At 37.9% G+C, this 19,988-nt stretch overlaps 1 protein-coding gene across 6 annotated transcripts in view; it reads right to left on the bottom strand.

The window, feature by feature from the left end:
• LOC5565895 overlaps positions 1 to 19,988 on the bottom strand; it is a 108,496-nt gene that overhangs the window by 18,468 nt on the left and 70,040 nt on the right. For 3 of the 6 annotated variants that reach the window (XM_021848135.1, XM_021848136.1, XM_021848137.1), the window contains exons 2-5: positions 12,587 to 13,318; positions 3,217 to 3,371; positions 1,809 to 3,139; positions 919 to 1,609 (exon numbers count right to left, since the gene is read on the bottom strand). In XM_021848135.1, coding sequence (XP_021703827.1) covers positions 919 to 1,609; positions 1,809 to 3,139; positions 3,217 to 3,371; positions 12,587 to 13,280 — 2,871 coding nt within the window. In that variant the 5' untranslated portion in view covers positions 13,281 to 13,318. The remainder of the gene's footprint in view (positions 1 to 918; positions 1,610 to 1,808; positions 3,140 to 3,216; positions 3,372 to 12,586; positions 13,319 to 19,988) is intronic. The other 3 variants (XM_021848138.1, XM_021848139.1, XM_021848140.1) reach the window with 3 other exon arrangements.

Genomic DNA, 19,988 nt, shown 5'->3' with positions numbered 1-19,988 from the left:
TCTGACAAATTTTTTATTGGATTATAATTTGGTAGTTGATCCAAATAAATGATTGATATATTTCAATTTGAAATGCTTGCTCATGGAATGCACGGAACATCAACAACGAATGAAATTTGGTTTTATTTGAATAATATGTCAAGAAAAACCTATACTAGTTACGCCTATAGCATGAAAAAATACATTATGAACATACATTAATGTAAATTCTGTTCTCTACCATCACAACAAATAATGAAAAAATCTTTTTGTCAAACTTTAAATTAACTCAATAATATTATATTCGTACAAAATTACCCCTTTCAGAACCCCTCCTGGCTACACTACTGGTCCATCACCCGAAAGGCTTTGGGATTTTTCATATTTCGACATGTAGAATCTAACAAAAATAGTCCGGTTGAATACCCCGTGTAACGCCATCGTGCACGACCATCGTCATGACCTTCCCTTGTAAGTCCAAACTAAAAATGGGGCATGTTGAGGAGTTGCTATCATCATTCATATGCGTGTGAAATGTCGTCATTTGGAACAAAAAAAAAAATCAAACTTCGTTTCTGTTGAAACACAGTTTGGTAAATACAAACTAGCCCTTTTAATTGAATCCCAGTCCAATTTCGATCAATCAAGAAGTAGGAACAATGACACGTAAGGATATCTATGCTATGCTACTGAAAATCATTTTGCCGTGATCTGATATAGGTGTTCACTTTCTATGATAAATCGATGCACATACCGTACACTAGAGATCATTTAAAAAAAAAAGCTGCGTCTTTAATATATACTAGCAAATTATGGTAAACATACTTAACCGAATGATAGACAAAACGACGAAAACAAAAATTAGAAGGAAATCATAAGTCTCACGCGCACAAGAAACAAAACACAAATGGTGTAGAAGAATTTTGATCTTGCAAATACCTGAATGACATGCTTCCAATTCGACACCTGATGACAATGACCGCACCGATAGGGGGCACTCGGACGCCACGAGTTGGACGCCCCTTGCCCCTTGCCACCCGCTGGGGTAGTGGTAGTGGTAGTACTAGTAGAGGGAGGAGTAGTAGTGGTATTGGTATTGGTAGTACTAGCCGATGCAGAACTAGCGCTTATAGTAGTAGATTGGGTAGTTGTACTAGCAGTGTTTATCGTCCTATTCACCTCACCACCAAACACGACACTTGGTATAGTATTACTGAGAGTATAGGTAGTTCCCAACCGATTGTCATTAGCTACAGCCTGGGTAAAGTTTAATCCGACACCAATTAATGTAGCGTTAGTAGTATAATTGTTACTATTGTAACCACTAGCCGAACCGGAAGTCACACTAGGAGTGGTACTAGCACTGGTGGAGGCACCGGTCAAACCACCGATGTTACCGCCGCTTTCGCTTCTGGGACTAACACCCGACAGTGGTGATAATGATGTTCTTAGCGGAGATTGGGGATTAAGCGTACTGTTTGTTGCTGAGGTAGCGGTTTCGATCGGTTCAACGTCCGGGTCCACCTCGCAGGGCATCAGGTCCAACTCGGCCTCGCTGGAGTTTGCCGACTTGTCCACGGCCATGTGCGTTGACCTGATGTGCAACAGCACTAGTTCACGGAAGGGGTTCCTGTAGGAGAAAATGATAATTGAACCATTGAAACGTACTTCTATATTTTCAGTAGAATGGCCCATACTAACTTCAAGCTGGTTTAGCCCCCCAACTCAGAGTTGACGAACTCCGCTCAAACATTCACATTTGGGGGATGTAACTCAATATTTTTGTAGTTAGATCATTATGGACCACCTAATTAATCAATAATACTCACTTGAAATTGCACTTCTTACACTTGTACGCCTTCTGCGGCGACGATTTAGCGTCTTCTGTTGGCAAGGGTTTTGGCATTCCCACCAGGGTTTGCAGCATCTCCGGCTCGAATCGGGCCATCTGGTTCATGGAAGCTAAGTTAAACGCTTGCGCCAATTCATCACTGGAGTACATCTTGGCCAGGCTGTTCAAACTGGCGGGAGAATCGCCGGCTGCTTTGCACATGGCCAGATAGTCAGCTTGGCTCGTTTCGATCATGGACTTCGAACTGGAAGAGCTGTCCTTGAAGCTGTTATCGGTGACCTTCATCAGCGTAATGTATCGGTTATACTTGGTATAGTTCCGTCGACCGGTTTCGTCGTTCATCAGAACACCGGCGTTTTTATGACTGGGATCTCGAATAGTCTTCAAACGAATATGTTTGGTAATGTCCCATCGCCAGTTGGACCGGTAAGAACAAAGCGAACACTCGAAAGGCTTTTTGTTCAGGTGACCTACGATGTGCACGTGAAACCGTGAAGCCGTCGAAGCCCAGAACGAACAATGGGGGCACTTGAATACCTTCTTCATTACAGAAGTCTGCGTCGTGCCGTCATCTAAGTTGTACTTACTCGTAACCTCACCATATCCAGGGGCAGTTTCCACTCCGAGATATGTTTCATTTTTACTAATTGCTGATTCAACTGTTTCAGCATCATCTTCATCGTTGGAATACTGCCCCGATTGCATTTCGCTATCGTTTTCACGGGACTCTTGTTCTTCCAATATAGCTTTATTGTTCTCCAGTAGCCTCTTCCAGATGTCTATCGTTAAGCTCTCGGCTGTATACGACTGCAGATCAGCCTGGCCGCTATCTTCGGGTTTCTTTTGCAAGAGCAGAGTGAAAAGTTCCTCGCTGTGAAACGTACGCAAATGCAGCGCCAAATCATCCGTCGTTCTCACCATAATGTGGCAGAAAATGCACTGATGCTGCAAACTCTTATCGCCGTTCTGATCTGCCGTCAGATTGATTGGACTTTCATCATCGATGACGAACGTTTTCCCAGACGTGCCAGCAGCATCTATGGAATTATTGTTATCACTATCTGCTGCTCGGCTTTTGATGGTAACCTCTGGGTTTAGGTGGTATGTCTTTCCGACTTCTCCACGCAAATGCAGTTGTCCAATACTGTGCAGCGGAATCAGATCGGGGATGGGACGAACCTTCTTCTTCTGTTTCGTAACCATTTCCGCTCCGCTTCCACCACTTCCGCTAGCCATCGAAGTCGGGGTGATCGTAAGCTGCTTATTCTTATCCACCAAATTGTGCTGCAGCATGGCCAGTAGATCCTGCTGAAACAAAAGCACAGTACTCAATGAATACGGCAACTCAGAAAAAAGAGTAGGTATGTGGTGCGATAAAGACTCACGTTGTTTACCTGACTGCTTGAATCACCACTAGTACTAGCGCAGCCGAGCGACGAAGTTCCACCGTTATCAGCAAAGATATTTATGTTTGATGAGCCCTTCAGCTGCGATAACTGTTGAGACGGGTCGGCCAGTGTTAGACCGTGCTTATAGTTCGCTACAAGAAGAAGGAACAGATTTTTTTTTCGTGTGTTAGAAAATGGTGCAACTCTTGAACGGCTGTTGACTGATTAAATATTACACATGGGGCGTTTGTCGCTGTCTTGGAATGTTCACATGTTTTTAAACACCATCGACAATGACTGGTCAGTTTTGCGCTGCTGATAAAAGTCAGGTTGTGGTAATGAGATTACACGGCAGGTAGGCTCTTCGGCTTCGATCTGATAGCCGTAAAAGAGCAGCATAAGCTCTTTTTTGGCGGAAATCATTACTCATGGAGTTTTACTATCAATCATGTGTTTTGTGATAGGATTTTCAATTTTTGAAACAACATTCCAACAGAGTAAATCATTAACCATGACCAACAAAAACTTCAAATCAACTGGATTGCTAGTAAGCCTCCTATTATATTTTTTGAAAAATATTCGAAGATTTTCCCCAGCATTTTATTATTAGGAAATTGCATAATGATAAATTTGTTGGAGAAACAAAAAACGCTTCTGCCAAAGATTTTACCAAGAATCATACCAAGATATCGTTAAGAATCCGAAGCATTTCCGCCAAGAAACAATTTATGAAAAACATAAATTTACACTCCAATCCATGCATTAGGTGTCTTTCGAGTCCCATGACAAAAATTTCAACTCGATTGTGGCCCAGACAATCATGTTTCAGGGAGGTAATGTCGGTCGCAATAATCATGGTTTTCACTAATTCCGTAGTTTGAGCCAGTTGGTAGTGATTGTATCCTGGATTGTTTTTTTTATTATGTAAGGTCAATCATTTTGACCCAAATTACTCCAATGAAATGAACAGGACTATCCCTTGGGATCGTCCAAGATTTTTTCCTAATTATTTGTCCTTGATTTTTTAAAACGGATATTTCTAGAAAGTATTTTTGAGAAATCTGCAGTATTTTTCAGAAATTGTTAAAGCAATTGCCTCGAAAAATTACACAGGAATGCTTCATCACCAGTGGATAACCAATCGATCAAATTTTCAGCCCAAATGATTGTGTGATTCTTTAGATTTGCGCTATAAAAAAATCGAGGTTTGGCTTCAATGCATCTTCATATTAATTTTTCGATTTTTTTTCTTAATTCCAAAAGTATATTCACTTATCAGTGATACTTGCAAAATGATCTTAAAAATTATCTATATTACTTATTCGAGTTCTTTCTACAAATTTCTTCACAGATTTATCGAGCGTTGTATTCTGAAAATCTCTAAGTAACTATTCACGGATTCTTGAAAAAAAATAAAACAGTTATCCAAGGATTTCTGCAGCCCTTCGTCTCGACGTATCTCAAGAGTATAATTTTAAAGGAATCGTTCTAGAATCCGGAAGTTCAAAGACTTCTTCGAGTGTTACTTCGAAAATCTGTTTTAATATGTTTTTATAGTTCTTCAGCTAATTGAACTAAGGAGAAATTTCTTCAACGCATTCCTCCAAAAAATCAAAATTAAATTGTTTCAGAAGCTCTTTTATCGTTCTCTCAAAAAATATTTCATAAAATTAAAACAATCTTACAAAATTATTATCGTAAAATTTTCGTAAGTTTTCTGGTTTTAATTTTCTCTGGAAATTCCATCATAATTTCTTCTAGGATTTCGTCCTCAGATCCTTCCGAACACCTCAGAGCTACATACAAGATTTTCTCAAAGTTTAGAAAACATTTCTCCAGGTTTCAATTTGAAAATCTTCAAAGATTAACTTAAGGGCTTCTCATTTGATTTGTGTGCTTTTCCAAAACATGAAAATATTCCAAAACATTCTAATATTCCTCCACATTCTAAAAAATGCTTCATATACTCTTTCAATTAATTCAGGAATCACAAAAATGTTTACTTCGGAATCCATCAGGAAATTCACCAGCATTGCTTGAAAAACAGCTTTAGAGTTACGTTAATGAATTCTTCGGAGATTTTTATTGTTCACTACACGAATCACTCATTTTTAAGCATTTCTCAAGTAATATCAATAGAATTCGCTCCATAAATACATATGAGATGTTATCCAGATCAGGGAATTCGGTATTTTTTTTTATTGATCACTAGTCTAGACAACACATTTTGTTCGGAAAAATAGGAAAAAACACCAAGTCGGATTGTTCCATCTTGAAAAGTATTAACCGCATATCAGTCCCATTACAGATTTTTGCGCCGTAACGCTAATATGAACGGTTTATGGACAAAAGGTCGAAAAAAACGTCGAAAGAACAAAAGGTCGAAAGACAAAAGGTCTTTCGACCTTCTGTCCTTTTGACCTTTTTTCTTTCGACCTTATGTCATAGATTCAATATGACCATGTTTTGACCATCTTTATATTTTTCTCAAAAAGTTATGGCAGTAAAAAATAAATTGTGAAAAAAACTCTGAATTATGTCAGAAATTCACGTAGGATTCGGTCGGAATCTCACTTGTGCTAAGAGTCCTACCAAGGGTTGTGCTACTTTTTCCCGAATGTCGGTTCTCCGAATGTCGTTTCCCCGAACGCCAGTTCCCCGAATGCCAGTTCCCCGAGTACCTCGTTTTCCCGAATAACTCATTTCCCCGAAAAGTGCTTGGCACTGATAATTGTCATAACTTCATCCATTTCAGGGAGGCGAATGAACCGGTCATCTGATATGCACCCTTCTTTATTTGATCGGCATTTTTTTCGAGGTACACCGTTCTCAACATTTTTGGCAATATGTATTTAGGCGAGAATGACTCGTTCTTTTGATTGCTTATCGTTCTTTCTAGTTCATGACCCTGTCACTGAGGAATATTCTTCAACTTTTTTGAACTGCAACACCTTTCGGGGAAATGAGTCATTCAGGGAAATGGCATTCGGGAAAAGGGTCATTCGGGGAACTGGCGTTCGGGGTAAAGACATTCGGGGAAACGACATTCGGGGAAACGACATTCGGGGAAAAGTAGCACTATTCTGCAATAGCACCATATTTTGGATTTTGAGAGAATGCTAATCAAGATTTTGCTAAAGCCTTGCCTTGATTCAAAAGAGAATTATGCCCAGGTTTCTATGAAAACTGTGAAAAAAATTCGGTCAGAATCTTACCCACGGTTCATTTTGTAATCCTTTCCACGAATCTGTGAAATTTCTGTCAACGGTTGTATTTCAATCATGTTCAGAATCCTATCCGAATCCTACCTAGGAAAATGATAACGCCATGTGGATGATTTTGCGAGAACATTATTCCAGATTCAAAGTTTGTTATGTCGAGGATATTGCTGAATATTCTGTAAAATCATTTTTAACTCTCGTGAGAATACTGTTCAATGGGGACGGACCTGGTGTAGTGGTTAGAACACACGCCTCTTACGCCGAGGACCTGGGATCGAATCCCATCCCCAAGATAGTCACTAAAAATTCCAGCGACGACCTTCTTCGGAAGGGAAGTAAAGCCGTTGGTCCCGAGATGAACTAGCCCAGGGCTAAAAATCTCGTTAATAAAGAAAGAAAAAAAAATACTGTTCAAGGTTTCCATAAAATTTATAATGAAGTGTGGAAAATTAACATCTATGATTTTGTAAGAATCCTACTATAATTCAGTGATATTATGAAGATTGATTGATGATTGCTCAAAGGATCAATTGTTCAAAGATCTGAGAGGAATCTCGTGAATGTTTTTCAGGCGTATATTCCTGAAATTACTCAAGGTGATTACATCAAAGAATTCCTAAATCTGTCTCTGCAGGATTGCTTTCCATGGGAGTTCTCAACAATTCTACCAGATGTTTCGTTTTCGGTGTAATTTAAGCATTATTAAATTAAAGTAGATTTGTGGAATTTTTTCAAAGGGATTTTGCTCAAAGAAGAAACTTATGAATCAGTCCATTGGAGCTTTATTTTTCAAATCTTTGTTTTTATATCAGTGATGGTTCTGATCGAAATATTTGATTAATTCTTAAGATATTTAATGAATTTCAGAAGAGATGATTGAGTTTTTGTTATCATAATTTGGACTGTTGAGAGAGATTAATGATATATTTGGAAGCGATGCAGGTACGATAGGCAAACAGTTTCAACACTAAACAAATCGCACTCGCTCTACCCGCGTGTGTAGTAACATGAGATGGATGGATATGGGTAATGAAAGGGGTCTGCGTGTTCTGTGGGGATTTGACTTCTAAACTTGTAACCAACTCAGTTATTGGGTCACCAAGTGGCTCGGTAGCTTAGTTGGTGTTGCGCTCGTCTAGCATACAAGAGTCCTGGGTTCAAATCCCAGCCGAGCACGTGGATTTTTTTCATAATTTCACCCATAATTTGTCCATCTTTCCCTCGCGTAATGAGTTAATTAATTCAATAAACATGTGGATTGGATTACTGAACGGAAGCGTCAATTGATATATTTTTGTCAGTTTTTTCTTAAAATTCATAATTACAAAAACTTTTTAGAAACCGGCTAAGCCAGCCAGTTGCATTTCTCATGGAAGTTTACTCGTCATTCTCTGAAGACCTTTTTAAAAAATCTACCTATGCAGTTTTGAGAAATTTGACAAGCATATAATTGAAACACAGCTCAAGAACAACAAAGCAGCTGTAAAGGATGGTATTGGCGCGGAACTTATTAAAATGGGCCCGGACAGGTTGGCCACTTGTCTGCACCGATTGATAGCCAGGATCTGGGATACAGAACAGCTACCGGAGGAGTGGAAGAAGGGAATAATATACCCAATATACAAAAAGGGTTACAAGTTAGAATGTGAGAACTATCGAGCGATCACCATTCTTAATGCAGCCTATAAAGTGCTTTCCCAGATCATCTTCCGCCGTCTATCGCCACTGGCAAGCAGATTTGTTGGAAGTTATCAAGCCGGTTTTCTGGACGGGCGATCGACGACAGACCAAATCTTTATGTTGCGGCAGATCCTCCAAAAGTGTCGCGAATATCAAGTCCCCACGCACCACCTATTCATCGATTTCAAAGCGGCCTATGATACCATCGACCGCGAAGAGCTATGGAAGATTATGGACGAGAATGGTTTTCCCGGGAAACTGACTAGACTGATCAAAGCAACGATGGATAGTGTACAGTGCTGTGTGAAGATATCGGGTGCATTATCGGACCCGTTTGAAACACGCAAAGGACTACGACAAGGCGATGGTATTTCCTGCCTCCTGTTCAATATTGCGCTAGAAGGTGTTATGAAACGGGCGGGCTTCAACATGCGGGGCACGTTCTTCAATAAATGCAGCCAGTTCATTTGTTTCGCTGACGACGTGGACATTGTCGGAAGAACGTTCCAGGTGGTTGCTGAACAGTATACCAAGCTGAAACGTGAAGCAGATCGGGTTGGATTGAAGGTAAATACGTCGAAGACGAAATATCTGCTGGCTGGAGGAACCGAGCGCGATAGAGCTCGCATAGGCAGACGCGTGACGATCGACGGGGATGAGTTCGAGGTGGTGGACGAATTTGTCTACCTCGGATCATTGATAACGTCGGATAACAACTGCAGCAGAGAAATTCGAAGACTTATCATTGCCGGAAGTCGTGCTTACTATGGACTCCACAAGACCTTGCGGTCTGGTAAACTTCACTTCCGTACTAAGTGTACCATGTACAAGACGCTAATAAGACCGGTAGTCCTCTACGGGCATGAGACGTGGACAATGCTCGAAGAGGACCGGCAAGCGCTAGGAGTTTTTGAACGACGTGTGCTTAGGACGATCTTCGGCGGAGTATGTGCGAACGGCGTATGGAGGAGAAGAATGAACCAAAAGCTTGCGCAACTCTACGGTGAACCCAGTATCACGAAAGTCGCCAAAGCTGGAAGGATACGATGGGCGGGACACGTTGTGAGAATGCCGGACAACAATCCCGCAAAAATGGTGTTCAACTCAAATCCGGCCGGTACAAGACGAAGAGGAGCGCAACGAGCTAGGTGGTTTGACCAAGTGGAGCAGGATTTCGGAAGTGTGGGGCGATCGAGGAATTGGAGGTTAGCAGCCATGGACCGAGTTAGTTGGCGTAACATTGTGGCGCAGGTTATGTCTTGAAGGACGTAGAGCCAGCAAAAGTAAAGTAATAATTGAAACACATCCAATGGTCTCACAATTCTGTAATGATTTTATCAGGGACATCTGCCAAAGGTCTTCACAGGTATCAGCCTTACAAATCTGGCCATGAATAGTATGGTGATTTAACTTTTAATGCAATGGATATCGTGCTTGGAATGCGTCATGTATCTAAACGGAAATTGAACAAAAACCTTATGCGATTCTATATGGTATCTGATATTGAATTTTTTAAGGGAACAGTGTATTAACAATTGATGGGTTGCTTTACAACTTTATCATAGTAGGTCGAAGGTTTGCACCTAAATTGTCTCAGAAATATTTGTTGAACTAAGAGTATTTAAAATCCGATTTGAAAGGTAAATTAGAGCTAAACAAGTTACCTTTAAAATATAATCTACAGCTCGACAATTTTTATCACAATACTAGATTTTTTAAAATTTAATTTTTATATAAAAATATCTAACATACAGTCAGTGACATAAGTTAGTAACCAAATGCTGTTTTTCCATACAAAATGCCCAAGTTTGGGGTGCTGTATCTCAGCTTCTTGTAGTCCGAATTGGCTGAAATTTGGATGACGAACTACAAATAACTTGAAGTTTTGCCTGTAAGGGAATTATTACATTGCAATCATTTTACATAGAGTTTCAGAGGCTTGTTCAAAGACAAAAGTAAGTAACCGAGAGACTTTTTATTTTAATTCGAAAACGGAAAGTTGTGGAAAGTTGGTGTGTTCTGCAAATTTGTGCGACTTCTGAAATTGAACAAGTTTTTAGTGAAACAATCAATTTTGTATGCATTTATTCAAAAATATTATTCGACTCAGATGTACCTTATGTATTTATGAACAACTTTGAGCTGTCTTTAAATTTATAAATAGCTGGAAAACTTAGGACCGCCAATATATATTTTCTTGAAAAAATCATGTCCATGGTCCACTTAAAAAGTCGTATACAATTTAAAATTCATTGAATTTGTTCCATACTTTGGATTTAGACCACAATCTTTTATTTAAAATAGTAGATAACAACTTATGAAAACTATCTAAATCGGATCGCGGCTCCCCATGGGATATGCCCTAATAAATTAATCTTGGAAGCGGGAATTCACCTACGATTTCAAAAGAAAATCTTCAACAATTGTCAAAAAATTGTTCGTCAAGATTTTGTCATTATAAAATATCTAATAAACCAAACACAAGCTCAACTGTCCAGAAAGACATAACTGTCCCATGCCAAAAAAGTAGACATCGAGATCATAACGCTCCAAGTTTGAAGTTTGTCCTCTCATACAAATTCTCATTATTTTGTGGAGTTCTGTTTGATCTTTCGACCTTCGACCTTGCTTTTCCCGGGGCAAGCGACGAGGGCAGGATCAAACATGTCGCGCGTCGGTCTCGTAAGTGAAAAAGTGATCGGTGAGTTCGGTTGGAGTAACTGAAAAAGTGCCGCGATCGGTTAGTTCTGTTGGTTTATGGACAAAAGGTCGAAAGACAAAACGTCGAAAGGACAAAAGGTCGAAAGACAAAAAGTCGAAAGGACAAAAGGTCGAAAATGATTTGCTTGGTGAGAAATTTTTCCTTCTTTGAAAAAAGATTTTCGACCTTTTGTCCCTTCTTTTTTGTTCTTCGACCTTTTGTCCTTTCGACCTTTTGTCTTTCGACCTTCTGTCCTTTCGGCCTTTTGTCTTTCGATCTTTTGTCATAGATTCGTTCTGTTTGATCCTTCGACCTTGACGCTTGCTCCTGGCAGTGCGTCAAGAAAGCCCGAACAGTTTTTTTTTTATTCTTTTTGGGTCGCGCGCTTATTTTTTTTCCTGAGTGCTTTTTTATAGCCGAGCAAACGAGTGAAGCCGAAAGTGGATTGTGGCTGCTCAGTCAAGGATAACGGATCAATTGGTGAGCTCGTTTCATGCTACTATTTCTAATCTATAAAATATGTATGACTGCACATTCAATCGTTACAATGGTGGGATGTAAATATGATTTTTCAACAAACTATGGATGGTTCGTCACTGTGAGTGTCGACACAAACTCTGATTGATGATTTATTTATGTTTAACATTTTTTTTTTTTTCAGAACACCTCTTATATACCTTTATTTTTGTAATTAAAAAAAACTTTGAATGGTGCGACACTACAAGTGTAGACTTGCGAAAGGTTCACTTTATTCAACAAACTTTGGATGGTTCGTCACTGTAAGTGTCGGCATAATAATAAGAGTGTTTTATGATGTCCCAACCAATCGAGTTTTTTGTTTCTTTTCAAATGAGTAAAATATAATAATACATGCTTTCGTCCTGACAGCTGTAGGAATGTTACATTTAGGTATTTGTTCAACAAACTTGGAATGGTTCGTCACCTCAAGTGTCGGCATAATTTTCCTCTACATAGAAATTATATGAACAATTATATTTACGTATAAGCATGTATATATCTCACAAATCATTGTTTATCATGGTCTAATCGCTTATCAAAGTGAATCCTATGACCCAACGATCCTTCCCATTAACAAACATCCCTCCCAGTAACCTTTGTGGAGATGCAGAGGCAAACACGGTCTCCAAAAAGCAAAGGTTACACACTAACATTCCTTCCCCCAATCCCACCTGACTGCAAGGACGTGGCCGGCGCCGTTATTGACCCTGTATAAATAGAGGCACTGAATTATGCACACTGAAGAAGATTATGGCCAATCCCAGCCGAACTTCTAGTTGATTCTTTGTGCATTTTCACTGACTTCGGTCAATCACGGAATAGCAACCATTGATATGTGTAGTCAGTCTAAGCTAAGCTAAGCTAAGCTCATACAAATTCTCATTATTTTGTGCTACATTTTTGCATGTCATATTAGTTTTGCATAACCACACAGATTTTGTTTTAGAGATTTTTAAGCCTTTATTTTTCAATATGCGATTGTACCAACATCATATTTTTTACAACATTTCCAAACAAAGTGCGATAATTTTTACATGCATAGCAAAGAACACATTGAAACATGAACGTTACGATGAAAAATTTGTGTTGGTTCGAAAGTCCGTATGGGACAGTTATGCTTTCATGGGCAGTTGAATGGTATCAATTCTAAATGATATTGATTCTAAAAACTCAATTATTTTCATCCTAAACGAATCACAGTCAAAGATTGTATACAACGCCGTGCGACATGCGGCTCTATACTCACCTAAATAAATTTGATTTTCCGCAGCACTTTCTCCACCCACTCCCCCACCAGCCGCACCGCGCAGCATCTTGTTCAGTTGTTCCAAATAACTCGCTCTGTTTTGATTGTAAAAATCACTTTCTGGTAGATTGGTATTCATTTTGAACTTGTTCTTCTTAAAGTACTCTTTACGAAACGTTCCTCTTCGTCGCGAACTAAACGGTGTCTTGATGCCGTCCGTCGAGCCATGCACCATCTTCATGTGGCGCACCAGCTTCTGATAGTGGCGCGACGCGTACAGACATCGCTTGCACTCGTTGATAATGATCTTCTCGCCGTGCACATCGCGCAAATGCGTCAAATACTTCCGCGGATTCTGGGTAAAGTACGTACAATTGCTGCACGAATAGTTTCGCTTGATTTTACACTGGGGCAATTGCTGCTCGATGCAATCGCCGGCCTCACTGGATGTTCCCTTCGGGCCACTACTGTCCTCCAATATCAAACCGAACTTGCTGAGATCTTCTTCTCCTGGGTAAATCTTCAAACTATCCGCCAGGGATTGGTTCGAAGCGGACGATTGGTGCTGATCCTTGCTGGACGATGCCGGCGAGGGCGAATCGTTCAGTTGGTTGAGAAACACTTCGTCGCCACTGACCACTCGCCGCACGATCAATTTGTCGCCATCACGTTGGACCATGGACGGCGCGTCCATATTTCAGGATTGTCGGTGGGGAACTGCGTTGGCGTGTCCTGTTGGGGAAGGGATTTGAGAAATGGGGGATTTCATTAGTATAAATAATCAACACCTTGTTTTTTATAGTAATCCATGAAATTAAAAAAAAAAAACATAAAATTCAGGGTTTTCCAATTCATTAAGAATGTTATTTTTGGCATTACGTCCTCACTGGGACAGAGCCTGCTTCTCAGCTTAGTGTGCTTATGTTATTAACTGAGAGCTTTCTTTGCCAAAGTTGCCATTTTCGCATTCGTATATCGTGTGGCAAAAGTACGATGAAAGTATAGCCATAACAAAAAAAAGTTACTGATATTTTGAATTGGAAAGTTTCTGACGTGTCTTTGGACATTACCATCTTTATTTAAGAGAAAAAAATCTGATTCCATAACATTCGTTTTCAATATCATCTAAAAATCTAGTCAATTCGGAATTTCTTATCGCATATATTCAAAGTCGATTCACTTGTTAGTTGTCAATCCAATGTGTTGTTTAGAACCTCTCCCATCAATAACTTTACTCTGTATAGGCATCGTGAATCGAACAATAACAAATTCACGAATTTTCACAAAAGCTAACCACCCTCCCGTGTTCACATTCGAGTGACTAACCATGCTCTTGCGTCGCACAAATAGAAAACACCACGTAAACAAAGTGGGTTAAAGGTTCTTAAAACGTATTACATCACGCCCCACACACAGCATCCAGCCAGCAGTAGAGCAAACAGCAGCCAGAAGCAGCACCGGAGATGTTGAAGATCGATTGGCATCGATGGCGGGCGTTCTGCTCTAGCTTTGCTGAAGCTGACGTGAAGCGCGTTAATTTTCTCCGCTCTTATTTTTTTTTTGCGTTCTTGTCGAGCGTGTTCACTCTGTAGGGTGGCAGAATCTCCAACCCAATGAGGAAGTGTTGTCGGGAGGAAAACAGATTAGGTTATTCAAACCGAATGCTGCCACCGCGCGCGGCCAAGTTTGCATGATTGTATGTAGTGGTTGTACGGTGTGGGATGATTGAAAACAGGTGAAAATCGTGGATAGTTGGAGAGCGGAATTTTTTTCTGATTATTGAGTGTATAAATGCCTTCAACTACTAACTTAAAAAAAATTATCTGACTTGCGGAAATTGACCCGAAATAAGTCTGATTTTTGTCTCCAGACTTCAATGCCAAACATCAAAACTGGAAAAATTCTGAAAGGTCTATCTTCACGATATTTTTGAACTCAATGCCCTGATAGTCCAGTTAGTTTCTCATCTTCTAGAATCCTTTCTACGAATTATTTGATCTTAACCGATTTGTAGTCATCTGATCTCTCACGCTGACTTTGATTCTTAACTATATCTTAAGAACAAGCTTTTGATTTTAAAACAAATTTTTAGGCCGGCCTAGGACTACAAAAGTACCACTATTTAGACTCTTCACTCAACGAAGACGTGCCTCTTATCAATCATAATTGACCTATTTTCTGAGAGAAACCAGAGTGAATAGGTAGAGTAGCGAAGAGTGTGAACCCAAAAATACTCTATCGAACCGTCGAACCTGGATCTTATTGAACAAAACAAATAGAAACTAGTCTAGGAGTGGGAAGTATTGTAGCTATTATGCTAATGTATGCTGAAGAAGTACAAATTTTAGTGTTCAGTGTGCATTGGCGTAGCTAGGATTTTTGTCTGGAGGGGGCCTAGGGGGGCCTAGCATATACCTGTTTTTACAGATGTATTATTATTATTATCTCTATTAGGGAGATTTTCAGCCCGCGGCTGGTTCATATCCAATTTACAGATGTACAGATGTCGATCGCAATAATCACAATTTTCACAAATTACGTATTTTTAACAAATTTGTATTGATTTTAATAATTTGTGATTTATGAGACTGGTCATCAATAACAATCATCGCGGCACATCAGTTTCATTTGTAGTTTAAACATACAAATTCATTCTTTTTGTAATCCTTCAAGAATTCTAGCGAAAAAATCACAAGGAATGTCCTTTGTGATTTTTCCACGATTTTTTCAAAGATTCAATCATGTTCTTTGAAAAGATTCCTCTTGGAATTCCTAAAGAAATTTCGTTATGAATTATTTTCATAATTTTCAGTGCTTTCATCAAGAACTCTTTTACCAGTTTTCACGAAGTTCGTCCTGGGCTTTCCACAGAAAATCATACCCAGGCTCTCTGATCTCACCAGAAAAATTCTCGAAGATTCTGTATTGAATTACTTAAATAATCTCTTGAAGATTTCGGCCAGAAAATGTATTAAAAATTCTTTAAATCATTTCTTTTGGAAGGTCCTCTACGTACTTATTATATATAAACTGTTAGTTTAAAGTGTCTTCCAGTGGCTCATTAATAATTTGTTTAGGATTTTAATCAGAAAAACACCAAAAATGTCTTCAAGATCACCAAGTAAGGATTCATTTCACGAATTCCTCAGAACAGTTTGCTTTTGAAGCCCTACAGTGCTGTTTGAAAATAATCACAACAAAAATTATCCACACTTCCCGCAAAAAAATCTTCTAAATGTTCCTCGTAATATTCCACAAAAATGTTATGATCAATTAGAAAGAATTCAATTGGGAAATTGTTATTCTCATGATTTCTCAAAGAAGTTCTCCGCCTATCTATCTGGAAGGAAGAACAGTTAAAATTGAGTCTCTGAAGAAGGTCCCAAACGGAGTGAAACGTTGGCCAAAATAAAATAACAGTTTTTTAATTTTGTCAGGACTGAAAAGCCAATCTATCATCAACGCAGATCTACCTGCATTTTTTATGTTTCTCTAAAATCAAGGAGCAATATCCCCCATTCCCTCAAAACTTCCTCGGAATTTTTGTTTTATTTTCTTTGCTTTGCTTAACTAAGAAATGTTTCTAAAAATTCTAACATTTTTATAAAGTTCCTAGCGGAAACCGTTGAACTGTTCTTTCAAAAACACTTCCACGAAAATACTCAAAGATTTCCAGAGTAATTTGTTCAGGGATGTCTGAGAGAATTAAATTATTGCTTCCCTAAGATTCTCGTGAACAAAATACCAGAGATTCATCTAAGTATTTTCCAGAGATTTTTTTTCTTCAAACCGCACTGACAAAATTCCCAAAAAAAAAAATCCTCCCAAAATTCCCGAAAGAACTTTTTTGAAGAAATTTTTCATCGATTTACTAAGATTTTGCAATTAATTCTTGAACTTCTCAATAAAAATCTCCAGAAATTCCATCAAGTATTATTTCAGGTTCTAGAAATCATTCCATTTTTTTATTGGTTATCTCATGATTCTTTCATAAATAACATTTAAAAATTTATCCACTCTCCATACTTTGGTTCAACAAGTACTCCCTGAATATCTCAATACTTCTAGGAATTGCTTTACAAATTCCTTTACGAATCACTCCTTATCAGATTTCTAGAGAAACATATACAAAAAAGGATTGAAAGAACTTTGTAGGTAATTTTTTAATAATCACAGCTGACATTTAATTCGGAAAAATTTACTACATTCCTGTCGTAAAATTCTTAATCGTCTTTTATAATAAAAAAATTATAGGTGTTAGAACGCAGTTCTACTGAAAGTAAAATAAAATCATATATATTGTGAACATATTGATGTAGTAAAAACCATTTTTTCCTACCTTTAGAAATATCAAACAAACTAACTTGAATAGTCTATTATCGATTATTTTGTAGTACAGTAGAAGTTAAACGCTGAAATATTGCTGGTATTTTTTAAGAACATTACCAAAGATGTATTGTACATTACTTTGAAAATTTGTTGATGAACTTTCAGAAATCAGGAACCATACGTTTAAGAATTGAAATTTTTCAAAACTCCTACAATTTACCTTTTTTAAGATTCCATCAGAATCATCTTTAGAAATTATCCTTGAAATCTATCCTTCTTTGACTTCTGGTTTTCTGGGATTCTGCCAGAAAGCCTCTAGAAATTCCGGCCAAAATTATAGGAATTTGGAATCATATAATAATTGGTAAAATTATTTCTAAGGAAGTGTTTTAGGAAAGATCAATAAAAATTTCTTTGTGAATATCTTAAAATATCCTTTCCCCCTTCCCAGTTATTTTACTACATGTTTCTCTACAAATTCCTTTTTTCGGTGTGCTAACTTTGGAAGCTGAAGTTTTCCAGGTGTATTTCAACAAATTTCTTTTGAAGATTCGAAGACAAGAGATGTTTCAAATACAATTTTCTTTCCAATTCATGAATCAACCGGAGATTTGAAGCAAAATTTCTAGAAAAAAAGCAAAGAAGAATTTGACGCAACTTATGGAAACATTTCTTAAGGACCATTGATGAGCGACGCAAAAGAATTTGTAATAAAATTTTTGTGAAATATTGAAAGAAATTTACAGAATAATTTCTAGTAGAACTTTCAATGAAATATCCCAGCATTAGATTTGAAAGAAGTAACATTTTTTTGGCAAATCCGGGAACGTATTCCGGAATCAACTTGCTAATAAAAAGTAGACATAGAAGGAATGGATGTCCACCAGGAAGAATTCGAACAATATTATTTGATTAATTTCCATGAGATTTACAAAACATTCAGTATTCCTTGAGGAATTTGATAATAATAATATTCTATGAACAATTTCGAAAAGTTATTTGAAATAATTAGCTACAAATCTGTTGGAAATTAATCAAATAATTTATGAAATAATAAGTTTTCTTGAAATAATATAGTTAAAGCAATAAATTTATTCATGCGAATACTTAAAACATTGAATCAAAATCAAAGAAAGACCTGGACGGACCTGGTGTAGTGGTTAGAACACACGCATCTCACGCCGAGGACCTGGGATCGAATCCCATCCCCGACATAGTCACTTTTGACGTAAAAGTTATAGAAATGACTTCCTTCGGAAGGGAAGTAAAGCCGTTGGTCCCGAGATGAACTAGCCCAGGGCTAAAAATCTCGTTAATAAAGATAGAAAAAAAAGAAAGAATTTATTGCTGGAATAACACTATGGCCGATTTTGTTACATTGTTTCAACCATTAATCTGATAAAAAGTTTCCCATGCCGAAAATCCCTTGAAAGTTAAACCTTAATTTTCGTAGTAGTATTTTTAGTAATTTTGTGACAAAATTTGTGTCTGTTTTTTCAATTATTATATTTTTTTAGTGAATTCTCATATGAGAAATCAATCGGACGGTTAAGCTTTCGATTGTCGCACGATTCACCGAAGTCAGAACAGCCGCGCTGATGCTGTGTAACGTAAACGAGGTTTTCTCAATATAGTTGTACAACATTACATAACGTAACTACTGAAGCGATTTTTTTTGTTAATAACAAGAACCATGTACATAATTCCAGAAGAATTTGCGTCATCTTAAATCGGTTTTGTTTTTTTTTATTGTCATCGAAAATTCTGGGGGGGGCCTGGATGATTATGGAGGGGGCCAGGCCCCCTGCCCCCCCTGTTCCTACGCCAATGTCAGTGTGATAGAAATAAAATATTAGTACTGATGAAAACATTCGTGCATTAGTACTGATCCTCGCATCGTTAAATTCTTCTCGCCAAGCTATTTAAGTACAATACAAACTAGGATTTTTGCATGTTTCTTGAATGCCGGCATGAATCAGTCTTTGAATAGTTAGTACATTCAGAGATCATTAAAGCATTTTTATTACTTGTATCATGTTTAGCCTCGACTGGACTTCAAGTTTCTCAACCTTAAGACCATAAATTCTTAAGATAACGTTAAATAATTGTGTAAGCTAGATATCATATATAAAGTGAATTTAGCATAGCATAGCATAGACTGACTGTACATGTCAATGGTTGCTACTCCGTGATTGATCGGAACTGGTAAGAATTACACATAGATCCAAATGAATAAAGAATGGGAGTCTCCGCTTACTCTCAAAGTGCAATTTTAGCAGATCTAATATTATTGATCAATAACGGCGCCGGCCAAGTCCTTACAGTCAGTTGGGATGGGGAAGGAATGTTAGGGTGTAATGATTGTTGCTTCTAGAGACCAAGAATACCTCTGCATCTCCACAATTACCACGGGAAGGGTGTTTATTAGTGAAAGAGGAAAAGATCTGGGAGTCACCTCTGGTCGATGATGCGATCCATGGACAAGGGGGAAATATACGACTTATATTTAAAGCTAGTTTTGCATTTTTGTCTCGAGAAGTTTTTGGTAGAAGCTTTAAAAAATACGTCAACATCTATAATGTCGAAGAATTCAAAAGATGTTTTTATTAATGACGAAAACTGAAAATTAAATGTATATATTTTAAATTATATGAAACAGGAATAATGCCGACACTTGTAGTGATGAACTATACATAGTTTGTTTGAAAATTACATATGAGTATTACTGTGCATTTTGTCTCGATATGGTAGAAGTTTTAAAAAATACGTCAACATTCACAATGTCGAACAATTCAAAAGATAATTTTTAATAATGTCAAAAAGAGAAAAATATATGTATATTGAAATTGTATAAGAAAAAGCATAATGCCGACACTTATATTGACGAACCATACAAATTTTGTTTTAATATTACTTAAAAGTTACGCTTTCAAGAAAAAAAATGTGTTATCACAAGCATGAAACGAACTCACCAGTTGGTAATCCATCCTCGACTGAACACAAAACTGACACTGACAGCAAAACTTCTTGGCGTTCCGAAAACAAACCGTCTTGCTTGTGCCTTCACAAATAC

Source organism: Aedes aegypti, chromosome 2 (genome assembly GCF_002204515.2).
Source record: "Aedes aegypti strain LVP_AGWG chromosome 2, AaegL5.0 Primary Assembly, whole genome shotgun sequence".
In the NCBI taxonomy this organism is placed as follows: Eukaryota; Metazoa; Arthropoda; class Insecta; order Diptera; family Culicidae; genus Aedes; species Aedes aegypti.
This window is presented reverse-complemented; position numbering and strand designations above follow the sequence as displayed.